The 19,746-nt window shown below is 40.0% G+C and overlaps 1 protein-coding gene across 1 annotated transcript in view; it reads right to left on the bottom strand.

Annotated features, from left to right (window-relative positions):
• Positions 1-19,469, bottom strand: part of F8 (coagulation factor VIII) — a 595,138-nt gene extending 575,669 nt beyond the window's left edge. The window contains exon 1 of the mRNA XM_063432427.1: positions 19,311-19,469. Within this exon, the coding sequence (XP_063288497.1) occupies positions 19,311-19,441 (131 nt within the window). The 5' untranslated portion in view covers positions 19,442-19,469. The remainder of the gene's footprint in view (positions 1-19,310) is intronic.
• Positions 19,470-19,746: the final 277 nt, after the last annotated feature.

The following is a 19,746-nucleotide window of genomic DNA, read 5'->3' as shown; positions in this document are numbered from 1 at the left end:
AACATATAGACCTGGTACCAGAAACATCAAGGCAGATGCCCTATCCAGGCAATATGAAATGGAGGAGGGCCAGGAGCTAGAGAATACTATTGTGGCCTCGACAGTCCTTTCTTTATCTACACCTCTGCTTGGTGTCATAATAGAGGCTCAAACTCAGGCACAAAAGTACTAAACCTTCAGTTACCTTATTCATTCCTGCTTCAGAAAGAAAGGCTATATACTTGACTTGTTCCATGATAATGTAACGGCTGGTCGTCCTGGTATATGCAAAACTATATCCGCTATTAGTAGACAGTTCTAGTGGCCCTCTCTCAGAAGCTATGTTATCGCATTTGTTAATGCTTGCCAAACATGTGCTGTCTCCAAAGATCCACATCAGTTAAAATGTGGGTTATTACAACCTCTGCCTCTATCACTTATTAAGTGGTCTCATATCTATGGATTTCATAGTTATCTGTATCTAATGGCTATAACACCATACATCTAGCTTTTGTGTTCATCAAAGAGATAGTTCGGTTGAGTGGTATACCTCAAAATATTGTCTTCAACAGTGGCACACAGTTTATTTCCAAGCTCTGGAGGGCCTTTTGTAAGCAACTGGGCATAAAATTGTTCTTTTCATCTTCTTACCATCCACAAACTAATGGTGCTGCTGAGAGAGCTAACCAGTCTATATAGAGGTACCTGAGATGTTTTATTAACAATGCCCAGAATGACTGGTATGACCTATTACCTTGGTCTGAATTTACAAGGAATAACGCTACTTATGACTCATCTGGCCTTAGTCCATTCTATGCGACTTATGGTCTCCATCCTGCTGTCTTGCCTTCTGAATTCACTAATACAGTTTATTCCTGCCCTGGATGAGAACTTTGCCTCCATGAAAAATGCATGGGATCAGGTGCATTCCGCCTTGGATGCTGCAGCTTCTTGTTTCAAGCTGCATGCTGATAGAAGGCGGGGTGCTACACCCTCATATCAGGTCAGTGACAGGGTATGGCGCTCCACAAGATACATCAAGCTCAAAGTGCCTACTATATATATATATATATATATATATATATATATATATTAGACCTTTCTGTGTCTTATGTAGAATTAACCCTATATCTTATGTGCTTGACCTTCCTGCCGGACTCCGTATCCCTCATACTTTCCATGTGTCTTTGCTCAAACCACTCGTGTGTGATCGTTATACCTCTCCTTCTATTCCTCCTTCTCCTTTGGTGGTTGGGGGTCAGGAGGAGTACAAAATCCGTTCTATTTTGGACTCACGGCTGACTCGTGGTTCTTTGCAATACCTGGTAGATTGGAAGGGATCTGGTTTTTCGAAACGCTACTGGGTTCCCGCGTTGGACGTCCAGGTGGGTTGTCTTCGCCACTCTTTCCATGCCCGCTTTCCTGATAAGGTGCGGTCAATTAAAAATTAAACAAGACTTAAGTTGCGGCGGATTACAACCAGATCCGCCGGCGCGTCCATCCCCAGTGAGCGCAGCGTTCCTATGGACACCGGCCACTGTAAAAGAGGTCACGCAGTAAAGGTCACGCAGATGTGCATGTGCGGCCAAACAAAGAGCGCACATTCTGGAGTCAGGTGACCCCTGTCCACCAATGAATGAATGGGAAGGGCTATATAAGCCCGTCTCTTTATTTCTTCCTTGCCCTGTCGTGGTTTCCACTTATTTGGTTATCCGAGAGCATGTTTTGTTTATTGATTCCTGGTTTTTGATCTTGGCTTATTCTGATTATCTGTATTTCTGGCATCCCTGACCTTTTGGCTTTGTCTTCACGTTTTTGCTCCTGTCTGTGCTCCTGACTTCAGCTTGTTTCTGACTATTCTTTCTATGTTAAGTCCGACCATTCTAAGGACTGGTAATACGTTTTTCTAGTGGACTTGATTCTGCGTGTTGGGCCACAGCCCCCTCCTGACACACTGTCATTTGTGTGCTGATCTCACATGTGTCATGTGTATAACGCTGCACGCTGGGAGACCGCGCATCCTGTTTTCTGGCTCCCCTTACTTGGCTTGTCTCCTGACTATTCTTGGTGTGCTTAACCCGGCCATTCTAAGGACCGGTACTGCACCTTTTCCTCTCTGTGACCTGTTAGCGTGTTAGGTTCCCAGAATCGTGACAACATGAAAGGATTGTGAACTACAGATATGTATCATTCAGAATGATGTTTTCTCAAACTCATGATTTGTGAATGAACATCTCATTATGACACCATCAGTAAAGTGGGGAGGGCATTTATGGACAAGGAAACAGCTTTCTGGAGATCTGTAGCTATCGACATTGGTGTCTAATTGAATGATCTGTTCCAAGGTTACTTACAGTGCCCTATACTAATTATTTATAAAGCGCCAACAAATTCTGTAGCGCTGTATTATGGGTGGACTAACAGACACGTATTTGTAACCAGACAAGTTGGACACACAGGAACAGAGGGAGTGGGGTATAGTGACACAAAAATAAAGGTAGGGTAGAAAAGTAGGTTGCAAGGATGGTATTCATTGATGGCTTAGTGTTTTGATAACAGTTGCAGGAGAGGAATCTGGGTGCGGGGAGAGAAAACTGTTCACAGTTAAATTGGTATGATTTCCAAAAGAAGTACATTTTCAAAGACTTTTTGAAGGAGTGGAGATTGGGTAAAAGTCTAACAGGGTAAAAGGGTAAAAGTCTAACCATAGGAATGGTGCAGCCCTAAAGAAGTCTTTAAGGCGAGCATCAGGGGGAGAAGTACGAACAAAGGTTAGACGTAGGTCTCAAGCAGAGAGTAGAGGCCTAGACGGGACATATTTGTGTATTCATAAAGATAAGTAGGTCAGTGCAGCATTTACACCCTTGGTAAATATAAGCAAAGAAAACTGTGAAAGATTATCTTTATTGTTTGACTTTTTGATCTTTATTCAAAAATATTCTGCTCTCATTGATATCAAACAATTGCAAACAAAATACCGGTATATTAAAAAAAATAAAACATTTGTTAAATAAATGTGTGGCACAATAATTAGCACCCATTAAAGTCAGGACTTTGTGCTTCCTCCCTTTGCCAAAGTAACGTCTCTGAGTCTTCTCCTCTAATGCCTGATTAGGTTGAAAAATAAATTGCAAGAGATCTGAGACCATTTCTTCATACAGAATCTCTCCAGATCCTTCAAGTTTTCGAGATTGACTCTGTTGTTTTGATGTATGTTTGTGGATCATTATTCTGCTGGAAAATTAAACCATGGCCCATTTTAAACTTTCTGGCAGAGGCAGTCAACCATAAATCCTAACACAATGTCCAGGTCTTCTGGCAGAAAAACAGCCCCAAAACATTAAAGAGCCACAACCATATTCAACTGTGGGCATTAGGTTATTTTCTTTGTGCTCCAAACCCACCTCTGATGTTTAATGCCAATAAGCTGTATTTTGGTTTCATCTGATCCCATTTAAAGTTACAGTACTGTGTGGTAAACTGAAAATGCTTGAGTTTGTTTTTGGATCAGAGTAGAGGTTTTTTTTTTGTTTTGTTTTTTCTTAAAACCCTTCCAAACAACTTGTGGTGATGTAGGTTAATGTCAGCTTGTAGTTTTGGAGACTGTTGGGAATAATACACTTTGCCTATATACAATGCATAGTGACCGAAGGCTCAAGCTACAGATGACCGGATGTCCAGTCTGTTTAAAATTGGATAACTTGGAGCATGTCAGCTATTGGGAATAATACTTTGTCTATATACAATGCTTAGTGAATATACCCCTAGACAGAGCTATAAACTTTCCTTTCTCAGAGCGTTGGTCTTATTTCCTGTTTTCTATTTCTGTAATTTTAACTGCGTAGTAACATATCTATTTTATAAGTGCGTAACTTTTTATTTCAGCTGCGTAGTTAAACTGAAACTATAATGAGTACTCCCTCATTACACCTGCAAGCTAGCTGTAGGATATGTTGAGATAAGAGTGATGAATGATATTATTATTATTATTGGATAATGTTTATAAGACCACCCCTGTTCCTCTTGAATATAACCTGTTACACAGCCTATTAAATGTTAGAAGCCACCTTGAACCTTACATTGCTTTGTCTCATTCATTGGGGCTCCTCACCAGCTGGTTTGGGGACGAGGAGAAATACAGAGCGTTCCAAACTGATTAGAAGTCCATGGCATGACATAAAGGAAAATTACTGAAGCAAGAATTCTTCACTTTCTGACCCCAAAATGCAACTAACTTCTGCAATTCTCCAGCTGTGACCTTGTAACATTTTTGGTCCCTCTGATGATCCTCTTCACAATATAGACACAAGTCCTCTTCTAGGTTGATTCATAAAATTTTCAGTTGACTGCAACTCCTTGATTATTGCCCTGATGGAAATGAGCATTTTCAATGTTTTTGCTATTTTCTTACAGCCATGTCCCATTTTGCGCATCTCAATAAACTTTTACCACACACCGAAGCTCCTTGGTCTTTTCACACACCGAAGCTCCTTGGTATTTTCATGAATGACTAAGGGAATTTCATCTGTGATACCTTATATCATCATACCCTATATCCTCATACCCTTGTGAAGCAGGGATCACCAAGGTGTAAAAAAAATGGAAATTATCAATGGAAATATACTTCAAATATATTTGTCTCATATGTAGGGCTGGCATAAGGGGTGTGCGAGCTGTGCAGTCGCACAGAGCGCAATAGCAGCAGGGGGCACCATGTTGTTGATACAGCTCACACACTCCCGGGGTGAGAGGTGTCAGGGAGTGCACAGAGCACTCATATAATGCAGGTCACGGTCGCACTATGCAGCGTAACCGCGCTGCACCTGAAGGAAGCATTTTATTCTTTTTGGCCAGACTAGCTGGTAAGGCAGTGGTGGGGTTAAATTTGTTGAGGGAGAAGAGGGGTGGGGCTACACACAGGTGGAACCCGCTGCCATGGAACACTGTGGACACTGTGGGGTAAGCAGGTAGGTAGTCTGCACCCCAGACACCTATACGCCAGGTTGATGCCCATAATGCGTCCACAGAACAGATCAAATCTCTCACCGACCAACTACAACAATGTGAGGCAAAGCTTATGGATCTCGAGGATAGATCTAGAAGGAGCAACATCAGGTTGAGGGGAATACCAGAGACAGTTCTCCCTGCGGACCTCCTCAGCCACGTACATGGCTTTTTCAAACTCCTGATCCCTGAGATTCCCACAGACATGTCATTCCGAAACCCCAACAAATTGCAGCCTCCTTGCCAAGAGATGTGCGGCTGAAAGCACACTATTTTCACGTAAAAGACTTGCTAATGAAAAGAGGCAGAACTGCGAAGGATCTTCCAGAGGAATACTCCGGAATTAAGATGTTCTCGGACCTCTCCGCAGCCACCTTAAAGCAACGTAAGACCTTTCAGAAGGTGACAGAATCATTCCGTGGCAACTGCATTCTGTACCGCTGGGGCTTCCCTATCTGTTTGATTGTGTCCAGAAATGGGACTACGACAGTCATCCATACAGTAGAAGACGGCTTGAGTCTACTACGCCAGTGGAATTTACCCATCGCAGGTGAAGTACAAGCCCCGAAACCACCACGAAGAGTGGATAAAGACTGGCACATCGCTAATTAACGACCTACCGCAAGTATTCCCGCTCCGGCGGCGCTATATAATTGATGCCTAACTATTGACTAATTACTATTTCTATGGCTATTCTATCACTATTTCTATGACTGAACCGTATTAGCTCCACAGGCACCTACGGTCCTATTAGTGACATATTTGTAGTATACAAACTTTTTTTTTTTTTACCGTTACATTGTATTTGTACTTGCCTTCACTGACTGTTGGGTGTGCTGGTAACGCCATGATGTACTTACCCTAAAAGGTCGACAATTGCTGTCCCACACTGCTTAATGGTAGCACAGGGGATGTCGCTTTACATTCTACCTGACAGATTTCCATGATTGAACACCACCTGACCACTAGGCTTTTTACTATACATGTAGTAATATGTTTTGCCCACACTAACCGACACACCCGTGCGAATAATGTCTGCACACATGGTTTCTAACCTGTTGGTTATAACCAAACTGCTATACCCTATATTTCACCCATACTGGCACGTCCGGTTGATTTACCAGCTTGGGAGCTGCACCCTTTGAGTACAGTCCTGTTTTAGCCGTGGGATATATTCGCCCGGTGCGTAGCGACATATACTACGCCCTGCACTCCCCACAACTATACCCGAGCGCATAATAATTGCCCACATTGTCTATGCGCTGTTAATACGTACCAGCATCTCTCCACATTTAGCAATTTGCACGTTTGCAGTACTATTTTCGTATACAAGATGCCCTCTACTTTTAGCAACCCACAATATGCCTAAACGTGGGTCGGTCAGTAGGAGCATCTTCTTTAACGACGTGCAGATCCCACATGAAACGCCCTATCATCAGCCCCTAGCTCTGACATTTACCATACCTGTCAGAGCTGAGCTTAGATGACATTTTACCTATTATATAGCCGGGCGCAAAGCCGTACTATATACCCTTCCCATTCTTGAATTTATAAAAGGACTTATGGGTTGAGACTCCGAGGTAACCAACAGACTTACCACATATACTATGATGGTAATCTTCCCCCTAACACTGGTTTATGGTTATTCCTGTTGTGCTAAGAAACCCCGGTGTTGCAATAGGACACCGTTGATCTACATCCCTCTCCCCCGTTGGGGTCTCATAAGGTTATCCCACTATGTTTAAACATTGGTGCTCTATGTCTCCAATACGAATCATATTAAAAGACCACATATGATCTCATTCTGTTTAATGTTGTTATTAAGTTGTGCATGTAGTACCAATCACCATTAGCCTGCTCAGGCCAATGCCTTTCCACCGTCTCCGATCCCATGCCCCCCACGGCGTTGTATTACGACGCCTTGCACCGAGATCGGGCCACTATGTACATACTTTTGTTTACTATTTATTCTCACCCTGTCTTCCCTCCCCAGTTAACACCCACCCTCTTCCACCCCATCCAGCTAACCATGGAAGGAGCAGTACACACAGAAGCATCACTACGCCCAATCCCCACACTCACCGGCATATGGTGCACATCAAGACTCACAACTTCACACCTAATGATAGCGAACCTCCATCTAAACCACACTGAAAGACTACACATAACGTCCGAGGGCTCAATATGCCCCATAAGAGACATATGTTGCTCCAAGAAGCACGTAGGTCAAAAGCGGACATATTGTGCCTTCAAGAAACCCATTTTCCCAAAGCAAAAGTCCCCCAGTTTGGTACTTCCCTAACCAGTTCCACTCAGCACACAAATCAAGGGGAGTCTCCATATACATACACAGTTCGGTCGCCTTTGAACTGTTACACACCATCTCGGACGATCACGATAGATACCTGATCGTAGTCTGTATGATGAATAACATTCAGTATACCCTAGTATACTTATATGCGCCTAATGAGAACCAGAGAAATTTCATGACTAGCATCCTCACAAAGGTGGCAGCTGCACAGAGAGGCACCACAATAATTTGTGGAGATATGAACCATGTCCTGGACCCAGCACTGGACACTTCCGCGTCTCCTACTACGCATCGACAGAAATCCCTCAAACCGACTTGTAAAGCCCTAACACAACTCTTGACGAGATTTAATCTATATGACTGTTGGAGGACACTTCACCCTTTAGATAGGGAATACTCGTACTACTCTAAAACTCACAAAACTTACTCCAGAATAGATATAATACTTATACTGGGACCTTCTTTAAATTTGCTACAAACATGTCGCATGGGCGATATTGTCTGGTCAGACCACGCGCCGGTAGTTGCCACGTTCAGTGATAAATTTGCCTTTAGGGGTTGTAACCCATGGAGACTTAATGGATCCATATAACAGGACGACAAATTCAGCTCAGAAATAGAATCTGAACTCACACATTACTTCTCCACCAACGAGACGTCAGAGACGTCACCGACATTAGTATGGAGAGCCCATAAGGCTGTAGTGCGAGGGCTGTTTATAAGGCGTTCCTCCTTCCTAAAAAAGATCTCCCAGACAAAATATTTAAACCTCCTGAGAAAACTGAGAGACGCATCTGCTTCCCACCTACTAGACCCAAACCCAACAGACGCTGCAACAATCGCCCAAGCTCAATCCGAACTCAATGACATGAACATAGCCAATACGACACGTACTCTTCAGAGACTGAGAGCTAAGGAGTACAGTATGGGCAATAAAGCCAGTTCACTTCTGGCTAGGCGGTTGAGGGAGTCACAGGCACAAACTAAGATAGCATATCTCCTCACACAGGATGGCAAGAAAGTTATCAAACCACAAGAGATCAGCGATCTTTTGCTGATTTTTATAGCAAACTTTCTAATTTAAAAGACGACCTTACGGTACACCAACCCACCGAAGGGAACATAAACAATTTTTTGGACAAAGTCCCTCTACCCTTGCTCTCAGCCTCACAATGCGAGTCCCTAGTAGAACACATTTCGCAGAAGGAAGTACTTGAGGTTATACAGGACTTGCCATTAAACAAAGCCCCAGGTCCAGACGGACTGCCAAATTTGTACTACAAGAGATTCTCCTCCATCCTCGCCCCCCGACTGGTGTCAATTTTCACTTCCACCACTGCACATGAGACCATACCGCAGGACATGCTCACAGCTAATGTGGCCACGTTACCTAAACCCGGAAAACCGCCAACTCACTGCGCCAATTTTAGACCAATATCCCTATTGAATTCGGACGTGAAGATCCTGGCCAAGATCTATGCCAACAGGCTAACGCAAATCCTGCCGACTATTGTCCACTCAGACCAAGTCGGTTTTGTGCATGGCAGACAGGGAGCTGATGGGACACGCAAAGCTCTTGCACTGCTACACACTATGCACAAACACTTCCCCAACAGCCTCCTACTATCCTTCGACGCTGAAAAAGCTTTTGACCGCCTGCATTGGCCTTTCCTGCAGGCGGTCCTGACTAAATTTGGGTTCCCTTCACAATTCATTTCCGTGGTTAAGTCGTTATATAGCAACCCGGAAGCCCGGGTCTTCGCGTCCAGATTCCAATCATTGCCCTTCCCTATCACTAATGGAACCCGACAGGGGTGCCCTCTCTCACCCCTCTTATATATCATGGCCTTAGAACCCATAGCAGAATCCATCCGTTTATCAACAGAGATTATGGCCGTTAAAGTAGGAAACTTCGAACATAAATTAAACTTGTTTGCAGACAACGTTTTGCTAACTATCACTAACCCACATAAATCCTTACCAGCGTTTCATGATATACTGCAGCAATACAGCTATTGTTCTTACTACAAGCTGAACTTATCCAAGACGCAGGCCATGGGAGTGGGGATGGAGGATAGCTACTTGTCCAAATTACGAAGCCAGTTTTCCTATGACTGGAGAAAAGACTATCTCATATTTCTGGGGATCAAACTCCCACACATCATGTCTGACCTATACCATTTGAACTATGTTAAACTTAGTAGGGATATCACCGCCACCCTCCTAAATTGGAGACATAAATGTATCTTCTGGTCCGGCCGCATAGCAGCGGTTAAGATGGTGATATTACCCAAGTTACAATATTTATTCAGGACACTTACTTTGACAGTACCGACTACCTACTTCCTATCCCTCCAAAAGGAAATTAATCTATTCCTATGGCAGGGAAAAAAGACAGAGAGTAGCCCTATCCATGTTGTACCGACCGACACGGACGGGAGGCATGAGCCTTCCTAATGTGCAACTATACTACAAGGCAGCAGGCCTGGCCACCCTCTTCCCCATTAATCAAAATAGCTCCCCTCCCCAGTGGGTCTCCATAGAACAGTACTGGTTGCAAAACCAACATCCTGAGAGGTGATACCTCCGACGCACTGCCAGCCACTTTAACAACATTAAAAATGTGGGATATCGCCTGCAGACTCCTGTGCAGCTGCCATCCGATTTCCCTTTCAACTCCTATCAAAGCTCTGGTGCACTTCATATCTGACTTTAATTATAGGGTGTGGAATAGATGAGGGGTGTTCTATATACACTCTCTACTGGCCAAAAACAAGTTAGCCATCAACTGAAAGCTAGCCACACGCTACCAAACACCAAACACCGCACACCACACATAATTACAGCTGACTTCATGGTGGAAAACCCACCTACCAAACCCCATGTCACCAAATGCCACTACCCCTACGCCCTTTGAAAAGATTATATTGGCAGACATGTCGGCGAAAAAATCCATCTCTACCATATACACGTTATTACTGCCCCGAAAGGGAATAAAAACCCTTACTTGTGTACGCTCCTGGGAAAAGGACCTGAATCGGACACTGCCAGAACAGACCTGGTTGACCTCAGTAAACGCAACCAGAGGTTTAACTTTTTGTGCCTCTCATCTAGAGATCACCCGTAAACTCTTTTACCGATGGTACATGGTCCCAACACGCCTAGCCACTATAGACCCAAAGGCTTCCAGCATCTGCTGGCGCTGCAAAGAGGAGTCGGGCACGTTCATACACACTTGGTGGAAATGTTCGAAACTTCAACCGTATTGGAAAGCGGTGATTTCCCTAATACACCAACACACTTCAGTTACGATACCGAATTCCCCGACTTCTCTGCTCCTGCTCATGTTTGAAGCCGAATACCCCAAGCCAATATTCCATGTACTTGTAGCAGCCCAAAACTTTATCGCGAAAAATTGGTTGTCACCCAATACTGCAACAATGCAAGAGATGAACCGACATCTCTCCCAAATTGGGAAATATGAATCGAATCTCTCCCGAGTTCCACCCAATAAAAGCTGGAGACACGAAGTATGGGAAGGTTGGGAACTGAAACACCCAACTTGAGGTTAACACAAGTGCCTTATGCAACTCATGACAAGGTATATGGGTGATTACACCAACCCCAACCAAACATGCTGGGACACATCCACAACTTACACGCCTAGCTCAGGGTGCTTATACCGAAAGCCTTACAAACTCCTTATGAAGAATTAGCTGGATGCAAACCATCCCCCAGCCCCCCCAACCCTTCTGCCTACTCACCCAGTTTCTCCCTGTCCCCCCTCTCCACCTATGGTTTCTTATCCTCCAGTACCAAACTCAGGGAACTCCATCCCACCACGACCCGCGAGTGACACAAGACACGGCACTGTCTTGTAATATGATCTAAATGTAGAATGTGGGAAATGTATCATGCATTATGTCTCTCCTATGCTTGTACACCGTTGTATATTGTATATTGTATATTGAAAATTTGTTGGGGGATGTACGTTCCACCTGTGTACAGAAGTACTGTTTACCCCTCCCTCTCTTTCTGTACCCCCTGAACTGCTGTTGCTGACAAAATAAAAATTGTCAAATTGAAAAAAAAAAAAATTAAGTTTTCCAGTTTTCAGTAAAGACTGTTCTTTAGCAAGGTTTGTAAGACTAGTTTAACCTGAGCTTGATGAGTATTTATCAGATGAGTACACTAGTATATCATCCAGATATACCAATACAAATAAATAAAGTCCCTCAGGACATCATTGATGAGATCTTGGAAAACAGAAGGGGGTATTACATAAGCCAAATGGCATTACCAGGTATTCGTAATGACCATTTCTTGTATTAAATGCAGTTTTCCCATTCGTGACCTTCTTTAATCCAAACAAGATTATATGCACTCCTTAAATCTAGCTCCTTTAGCCCCTTTTAACCCCTTAAGGACTGAGCCAAATGTACACGCTGTGATCAAAACAAAACAAAAACTTGAATTTGTGCCATATGTCTGTTCAGGCGTAATTCGCCTTTCATATTATGTACACCCACACTTTTTTTATATCATTTTATTCAGGGGAAACAGGGCTTTCATTTAACATCAAATATTTAGGTATAAAACATAATTTAAGATGGATAAAATATCAAAAAATTAGAGAAAATAAGAATTTTTAAAGATTTTTTTAGTTCTACGTGACATTTTAACTGTGAATGTCATACTGTTTGCTTTTAATGCAATAAAATACACATATTTGTATTCAGTGGTGTCTCACGTGTAAAACAGTACCCCCTATATACAGGTTTTATGGTGTTTTGGGAAGTAACAGGGTCAAATATAGCATGTTAAATGTTTCAATGTTTTCACATTGAAATTCGCCAGGTTGGTTACGTTGCCTTTGAGATCGTATGGTAGCCCAGGAATGAAAATTACCCCCATGATGGCAAACCATTTGCAAAAGAAGACAACCCAAGATACTGCAAATGAGGTATGTCCAGTCTTTTTTAGTAGCCACTTAGTCACAAACACTAGCCAAAGTTAACGTTAATATTGGTTTGTGTGTGAAAAATGCAAAAAACTAATTTGAAAGCCAATTTTGGCCAGTGTTTGTGACTAAGTGGCTACTAAAAAAGACTGGACACACCCATTTGCAATACCTTGGGTTGTCTACTATTGCAAATGGGGTCTTTTTCATTCCTGGGCTACCATACGGTCTCAAAGGTAACCAACCTGGTGAATTTTAATGTGAAAAACTGAAACGCAAGCCTTATATTTGACTCTCTAACATTTGAAAACACCTTAAAACCTGTACATGAGGGGTACTGTTATACTTGGGAGACTTCGCTGAACACAAATATTAGTGTTTCAAAACAGTAAAACCTATCACGACAATTATATCATCCGTGTAAGTGCCATTTGTGTGTGAAAAATGCAAACAAAAAGTCACTTTCACTGACGATATCGTTTTAACCCCTTAACACCGCAGCCAAATGTACAAGTTGTGAACGAAACAAAACGTAAACAAAACCTGGCATTTGCGCTATATGTCTGTCCAACCGTAATTCACCTCTTTCATATTAAATGCACCCCCCCTTATTATATATCATTTTATTCAGGGGAAACAAGGCTTTCATTTAATATCAAATATTTAGCTATGAAACATAATTTAATATGAAAAAAATGGGACAAAATAAGATTTTTTTTGATTTTTTTCGTTCTACATAACATTTTAACTGTCAATGTCATAATACTGTTTGCTTTTACTGCAATAAAATACACATATTTGTATTCAGCAAAGTCTCACGTGTAAAACAGTACCCCCTATGTACAGGTTTTATGGTGTTTTGGGAAGTTACAGGGTCAAATATAGCGTGTTACATTTTAAATTGAAATTCGCCAGATTGGTTACGTTGCCTTTGAGACTGTATAGTAGCCCAGGAAATAAATTTACACCCATAATGGCATACCATTTGCAATAGTAGGCGACCCAAGGTATTGCAAATAAGCGATGTCCAGTCTTTTTTAGTAGCCATTTGGTCACAAACACTGGCCAAAGTTAGCGTTCGTATTTGTTTGTGTGTGAAAAATGCAAAAAACGCCAATTTTGGCCAGTGTTTGTGACTAAGTGGCTACTAAAAAAGACTGGACATACCCCATTTGCAATACCTTTGGTTGTCTACTATTGCAAATGGTATGCCATCATAGGGGTAATTTTCATTCTTGGGCTACCATAGGGTCATAAAGGCAACGTAAGCAATCTGGCGAATTTTAATGTGAAAAAAATTAAACACAAGCCTTATATTTGACGCTGTAATTTTTGAAAACACCATAAAACCTGTACATGAGGGGTACTGTTGTACTCAGGAGACTTCGCTGAACACAAATATTTGTGTTTCAAAACAGTAAAAAGTATTGCAGCAATAATATCGTCCCTGTAAGTGCTGTTTGTGCGTGAAAAATGCAAAAAACTTCACTTTTACTGGCGATATCATGGTTGTAATACATTTTACTGTTTTGAAACACTAATATTTGTGTTCAGCGAAGTCTCCCGAGTAAAACAGTACCCCCCATGTACAGGTTTTATGGTGTCTTGGAAAGTTATAGGGTTAAATATAGTGCTAGCAAATTAAATTCCCTATACTTTCGGCATGGGTGGTCAGGCAGGTCCAGCTAATTGTAATTAATTAGGATACCCAATTATGTAAAATTATTACATAAATATATGTGTAGAATTAATATATGTATATATATATACATATGTGTATATATACGTATATATATATATATATTTTTTTTAATATTTTTATTTATATATAGGTATATATATAGTGATATATACGTATATATTTATGTATATAGATATATATATTATTTCGTTCTACGTGTATTTTGATATAAATATATATATATTAATATCACAATACAGTTAAAACGAAATAAAACACATCTATATATTTTTTAATATTTTATTTTTAATTATTTATTTTATTTTATTTTTTTACGTATTTACATATTTATTTTTTTTATATTATTTATAAATATATATATAACAATAATTATATATATATTTAATCAGTATCAGTCTACGTGTAATTTTATATTAATATATATATATATATAATTATATATATATTAATATTAAAATACACCTAGACGGTGTATGTGTGTGTATGTATATGTGTATATATATACTTAGATCATATATATATAATATATATATATATGATCTAAGTATACATTTTTTTTTTTACACTTTTAACATTATTTTTATTTTATTTTCAGCCAGCAGGGGGACCAACTGTCATTACAGTTGGTCCCCCTGCTGGCAATGCCTGAGCCAGCTATCCCGGCCATGTGATTGTGAGGTCCTCGCAAGGACCTCACTCTCACATGACCGGGAGGCACCGGAGGAGGAAGATGTGCCGCGGGGGGGCTCCCTGGGAGTTCCCCCAACCGCGATCGCCGGCGTGGGACCGCCGGCGACCGGGTAAGTTACTAAAAACCGGAGGGCGTACTATTACGTCCGGCGGCGTTTAGAGCCGCTTTTAAAAGGACGTAATAGTACGCCCTCCGGACTTAAGGGGTTAATACATTTTACTGTTTTGAAACACTAGTATTTGTGAGTAAAAAAGTACCCCCCATGTATAGGTTTTATGGTGTATTGGAAAGTTACAGGGTTAAATATAGTGCTAGCAAATTAAATTCCCTGGACTTTTGGCCTGGGTTGTCAGGCAGGTCCAACAAATTGTAATTAATAAAAGTACCCAATTAGTTAAAATTATAACAAAAATATATACGTAGAATTATTACATATACTTAGGTATACTAACATTATTTTTTTTACTTTTCTAGCACCATGGGGACTGCCTGACAGCGCAGGCAGTCTGGATTGCCGTGGAGGTAAGTAAGCGTCTTGCTACAGGGGGCTGAAACCCGTTGTGACATTCTTGCCACAACGGCTTTAAAGCCCATTGTAATTCAGACAGGATAGAATGCCTTAATGACGTTAACGGGTTAATCCCATCACCAATATAAAGTTACTTAGCGGGCGTGTGGGGTGATAAATGCCAGCTTCCCTAAAATAATCTCCCAGTATTTTTTCCTTAAATCAAGTATATTACAAATATAATCAGCTGCCTCCCAAAAATACAACTGGACATAACATAATGTATTTCAGTTAATATGCAATAAGATGTGCCAAAATAGAATTGCACTCACAAGTTAATAACTCAACTGATATATTTTTGGGAGGGGTGGGGGGGGGGGGGGTAATCTTCCTCCTTATGTCCCCACTCCACTTATCTTTTAAGGTAGATATGTTGGAAGCAAGGAACTCCAGCAGCATGGTAGAAATTTAAAAAATACTTTCATTTAAAAAAAAAAAAATAAACAATGTCAGACCCAGCATTGTTTATGTTTTTAAATAAAAGCTTTTTATTTTTTTACATTTCTATCAACCTGCTCTAGTTCCTTGCTTTCAGTTCCTTGAAAGCAAGGAACTACAGCAGGTTGGTAGGAATGTAAAAAAATAAAAAGCTTTTATTTAAAAATATAAACAATGCTGGGTCTGACATTGTTTATCTAGCAAATCTTTAACCCCTTGTAAGACCAGAGGGCTTACAATTACGTCCTTTTTTAAGCGGCTCTTGTACGCCCATCGTTTTTTTTTTTACTTACCCGGTCGCCGGCAATCCCACACCGGTGATCGCGGTTGGGGTTGACTCCCAGGGAGCCCCCCGCTGCACCTCTGTCCTCTTCAGCCCCCCCCCGGGCCATGTGAGAGTGAGGTCCTTGCGAGGACCTCACAATCACATGGCCGGGATAGCTGCCTGCTGCATTGCCAGCAGGGGGACTGCCTGTAATGACAGGTAGTCCCCCTGCTGGCTGGAAATAAAATAAAATAAATAAAATCAGTGTAAAAAAAAAAATATATATATACTCAGATCATATATATATATATATATATATATTATATATATATGATCTAAGTATATATACACATATACATACACACACATACACTGTCTAGGTGTATTTTACTAATTATATATATATATATATATATATATATATATATTAATATCAAATTACACGTAGACTGATACTGATTAAATATATATATAATTATTGTTATATATATTTATATATAATATAAAAAAATATGTAAATACGTAATAAAAAAATTAAAAAAATAAATAAAAAAAATAATTAAAAATATATGTGTGTTATTTCATTCTAACTGTATTGTGATATTAATATATATATATATATATATTTATATCAAAATATACGTAGAACTAAATAATATATATCTATATACATAAATATATACGTATATATCACTATATATATACCTATATATAAATAAAAATATAAAAAAATTTTTATATATATATATATATATATACACACATACATATATTAATTCTACACATATATTTATGTAATAATTTTACATAATTAGGTATCCTAATTAATTACAATTAGCGGGACCTGCCTGACAACCCATGCCGAAAGTATAGGGAATTTAATTTGCTAGCACTATATTTAAACTAGGGATCGACCGATTATCGGTTTTACCGATATAATCGGCCGATATTCGGCATTTTCGGCTCTGACGGCCGCGGGTCTCGCGAGATTTACACTGGGGAGCTGGAGGAGCTGCACGGAGGTGAGTAAACGCTTGCTGCCCACCCCACTTCCCTCCCCTCCCCCAGCTAAGCCAATGCCACTGGACCACCAGGGATTAACATATCCCCCCCTCCCTGGCAAGGCAACAAGCAGGGAGGGGGGACAACAACAAATAAATGATAATAATTCAATATATAAAAAATAAATAAATAATTTAATATAAAAATTAAAAAAAAATGTTTTAATAAAAAATGCCCCCTCACACACACACTATTATTATACACATACACTACACAAACACACTGTGTTTATAATTCAGTGTGTTTGTGTAGTGTGTGTGTATATATAATGCAGTGTGTATATATAATGCACACTACACAAACACACTGCATTATATACACACACACTACACAAACACACACACTGCATTATATACACACTGCATTATATACACACTGCATTACATACACACTGCATTATATACACACACTGCATTATATACACACACTATACAAACACACACACTATACAAACACACACTGCATTATATACACACTGCATCCACTACACACACACTGCATCCACTACACACACACTGCATCCACTACACACACACACTGCATCCACTACACACACACACTGCATCCACTACACACACACTGCATCCACTACACACACACTGCATCCACTACACACACACTGCATCCACTACAAACACACTGCATCCACTACACACACTGCATCCACTACACACACACTGCACAAACACTGCATCCACTACACACACACTGCACAAACACTGCATCCACTACACACACATACACAGCTCCCCTGTCTAAACACACTGCATCCACTACACGTGGCATGTATATTTTGTGCATTTACCTTTAGAAATAGTTTTTTATTTTCCAAAATGGTAAATGTACAGAATATCGGCAAATTATATCGGCTATCGGCCTGAAAGTTCACAGGATATCGGTATCGGTATCGGCTCTAAAAAATCAATATCGGTCGATCCCTAATTTAAACCTATAACTTTCCAAGACATCGTAAAACCTGTACATGGAGGGTACTGTTTTACTCGGGAGACTTCGCTAAACACAAATATTAGTGTTTCAAAATAGTAAAATGTATTACAACGATGATATCGCCAGTAAAAGTGAAGTTTTTTGCATTTTTCACGCACAAACAGCACTTACACGGACGATATTATTGCTGCAATACTATTTACTGTTTTGAAACAAAAATATTTGTGTTCAGCGAAGTCTCCAGAGTACAACAGTACCCCTCATGTACAGGTTTTATGGTGTTTTCAAAAGTTACAGCGTCAAATATAAGGCTTGTGCTTCATTTTTTTCACATTAAAATTCGCCAGATTGCTTACGTTGCCTTTGTGACCCTATGGTAGCCCAAGAATGAAAATTACCCCTATGATGGCATACCATTTGCAATAGTAGACAACCCAAGGTATTGCAAATGTCCAGTCTTTTTTAGTAACCACTTAGTCACAAACACTGGCCAAAATTGGCGTTTTTTGCATTTTTCACACACAAACAAATACTAACGCTAACTTTGTCCAGTGTTTGTGACCAAATGGCTACTAAAAAAGACTGGACATACCCCATTTGCAATACCTTGGGTTGTCTACTATTGCAAATGGTATGCCATTATGGGTGTAAATTTAATTCCTGGGCTACTATGCAGTCTCAAAGGCAACGTAACCAATCAGGCGAATTTCAATTTAAAATGTAACGTGCTATATTTGACCCTGTAACTTCCCAAAACACCATAAAACCTGTACATAGGGGGTACTGTTTTACACGTGAGACTTTGCTGAATACAAATATGTGTATTTTATTGCAGTAAAAGCAAACAGTATTATGACATTGACAGTTAAAATGTCATGTAGAACAAAAAAAAATAAAAAAAAAAAATCTTATTTTCTCCCATTTTTTTCATATTAAATTATGTTTCATAGCTAAATATTTGAATAAATATATAATAAGGGGGGGTGCATTTAATATGAAAGAGGTGAATTACGGTTGGACAGACATATAGCGCAAATGCCAGGTTTTGTTTATGTTTTGTTTTGTTCACAACTTGTACATTTGGCTCAGTCCTTAAGGGGTTAAAGATAAGTAGAGTGGGAACATCAGTTGGGAGACAAGTCCGAAATATCAGGAGTGCACCTGTGTACGCAATCATTTGTCAATATCTTGTGAATTAAACTCTATGTTGGTGCTACTTATTACATAATTACATACATAATAACATAATAACTGTATTACACTAAGTTAAGTATATTTGTATTTTTAGGAGACATATTATTCCTTTATATATTTAATGTACAAATGAAATACAGTCACTGAGAAAACAATCTGTTAACTTTACGGATATAAAAAAAAGGTACCTGTAAACTGGAGATACATTGTTATCCTGATAATTCCAGTTTTTCTCCACAGCAGCAATGTAGAAGATTCGTGTCATTGATTCAGAGCCATGAAATAAAAGGGACAAGTTAATCCACATCACAGGCCCCATCAAAGCTCCAAGCAGCCTGGAAAAGTACATTGCCATATCTCCTAATTGCATATAAATTTTGAGAACAGGTTTTCACTTTTCTTTCCCACAGAAGGAAGGAAACATTACAGCAGGAAATAAAGGCCATCCTCCACAAGTGACTAGGCATTCTGTATTGTCAATTATCTGTACGAGTTTATAAAAATAAATTTAAAAAAAAGTTATGAAATAGCAGTCAATAATCTACAATGTATAATACAATGTCAAGTATAACATTGGAAACATTGAATAGTCATAATTAAATGTGGTGGTGAATACAGAAACAT

The sequence above is a fragment of the Pelobates fuscus genome, chromosome 9 (assembly GCF_036172605.1).
Source record: "Pelobates fuscus isolate aPelFus1 chromosome 9, aPelFus1.pri, whole genome shotgun sequence".
Lineage (NCBI taxonomy): Eukaryota > Metazoa > Chordata > Amphibia > Anura > Pelobatidae > Pelobates > Pelobates fuscus.
The sequence above is the reverse complement of the archived record's forward strand: the minus strand, read 5'-3'. Positions and strand labels throughout refer to the sequence as shown.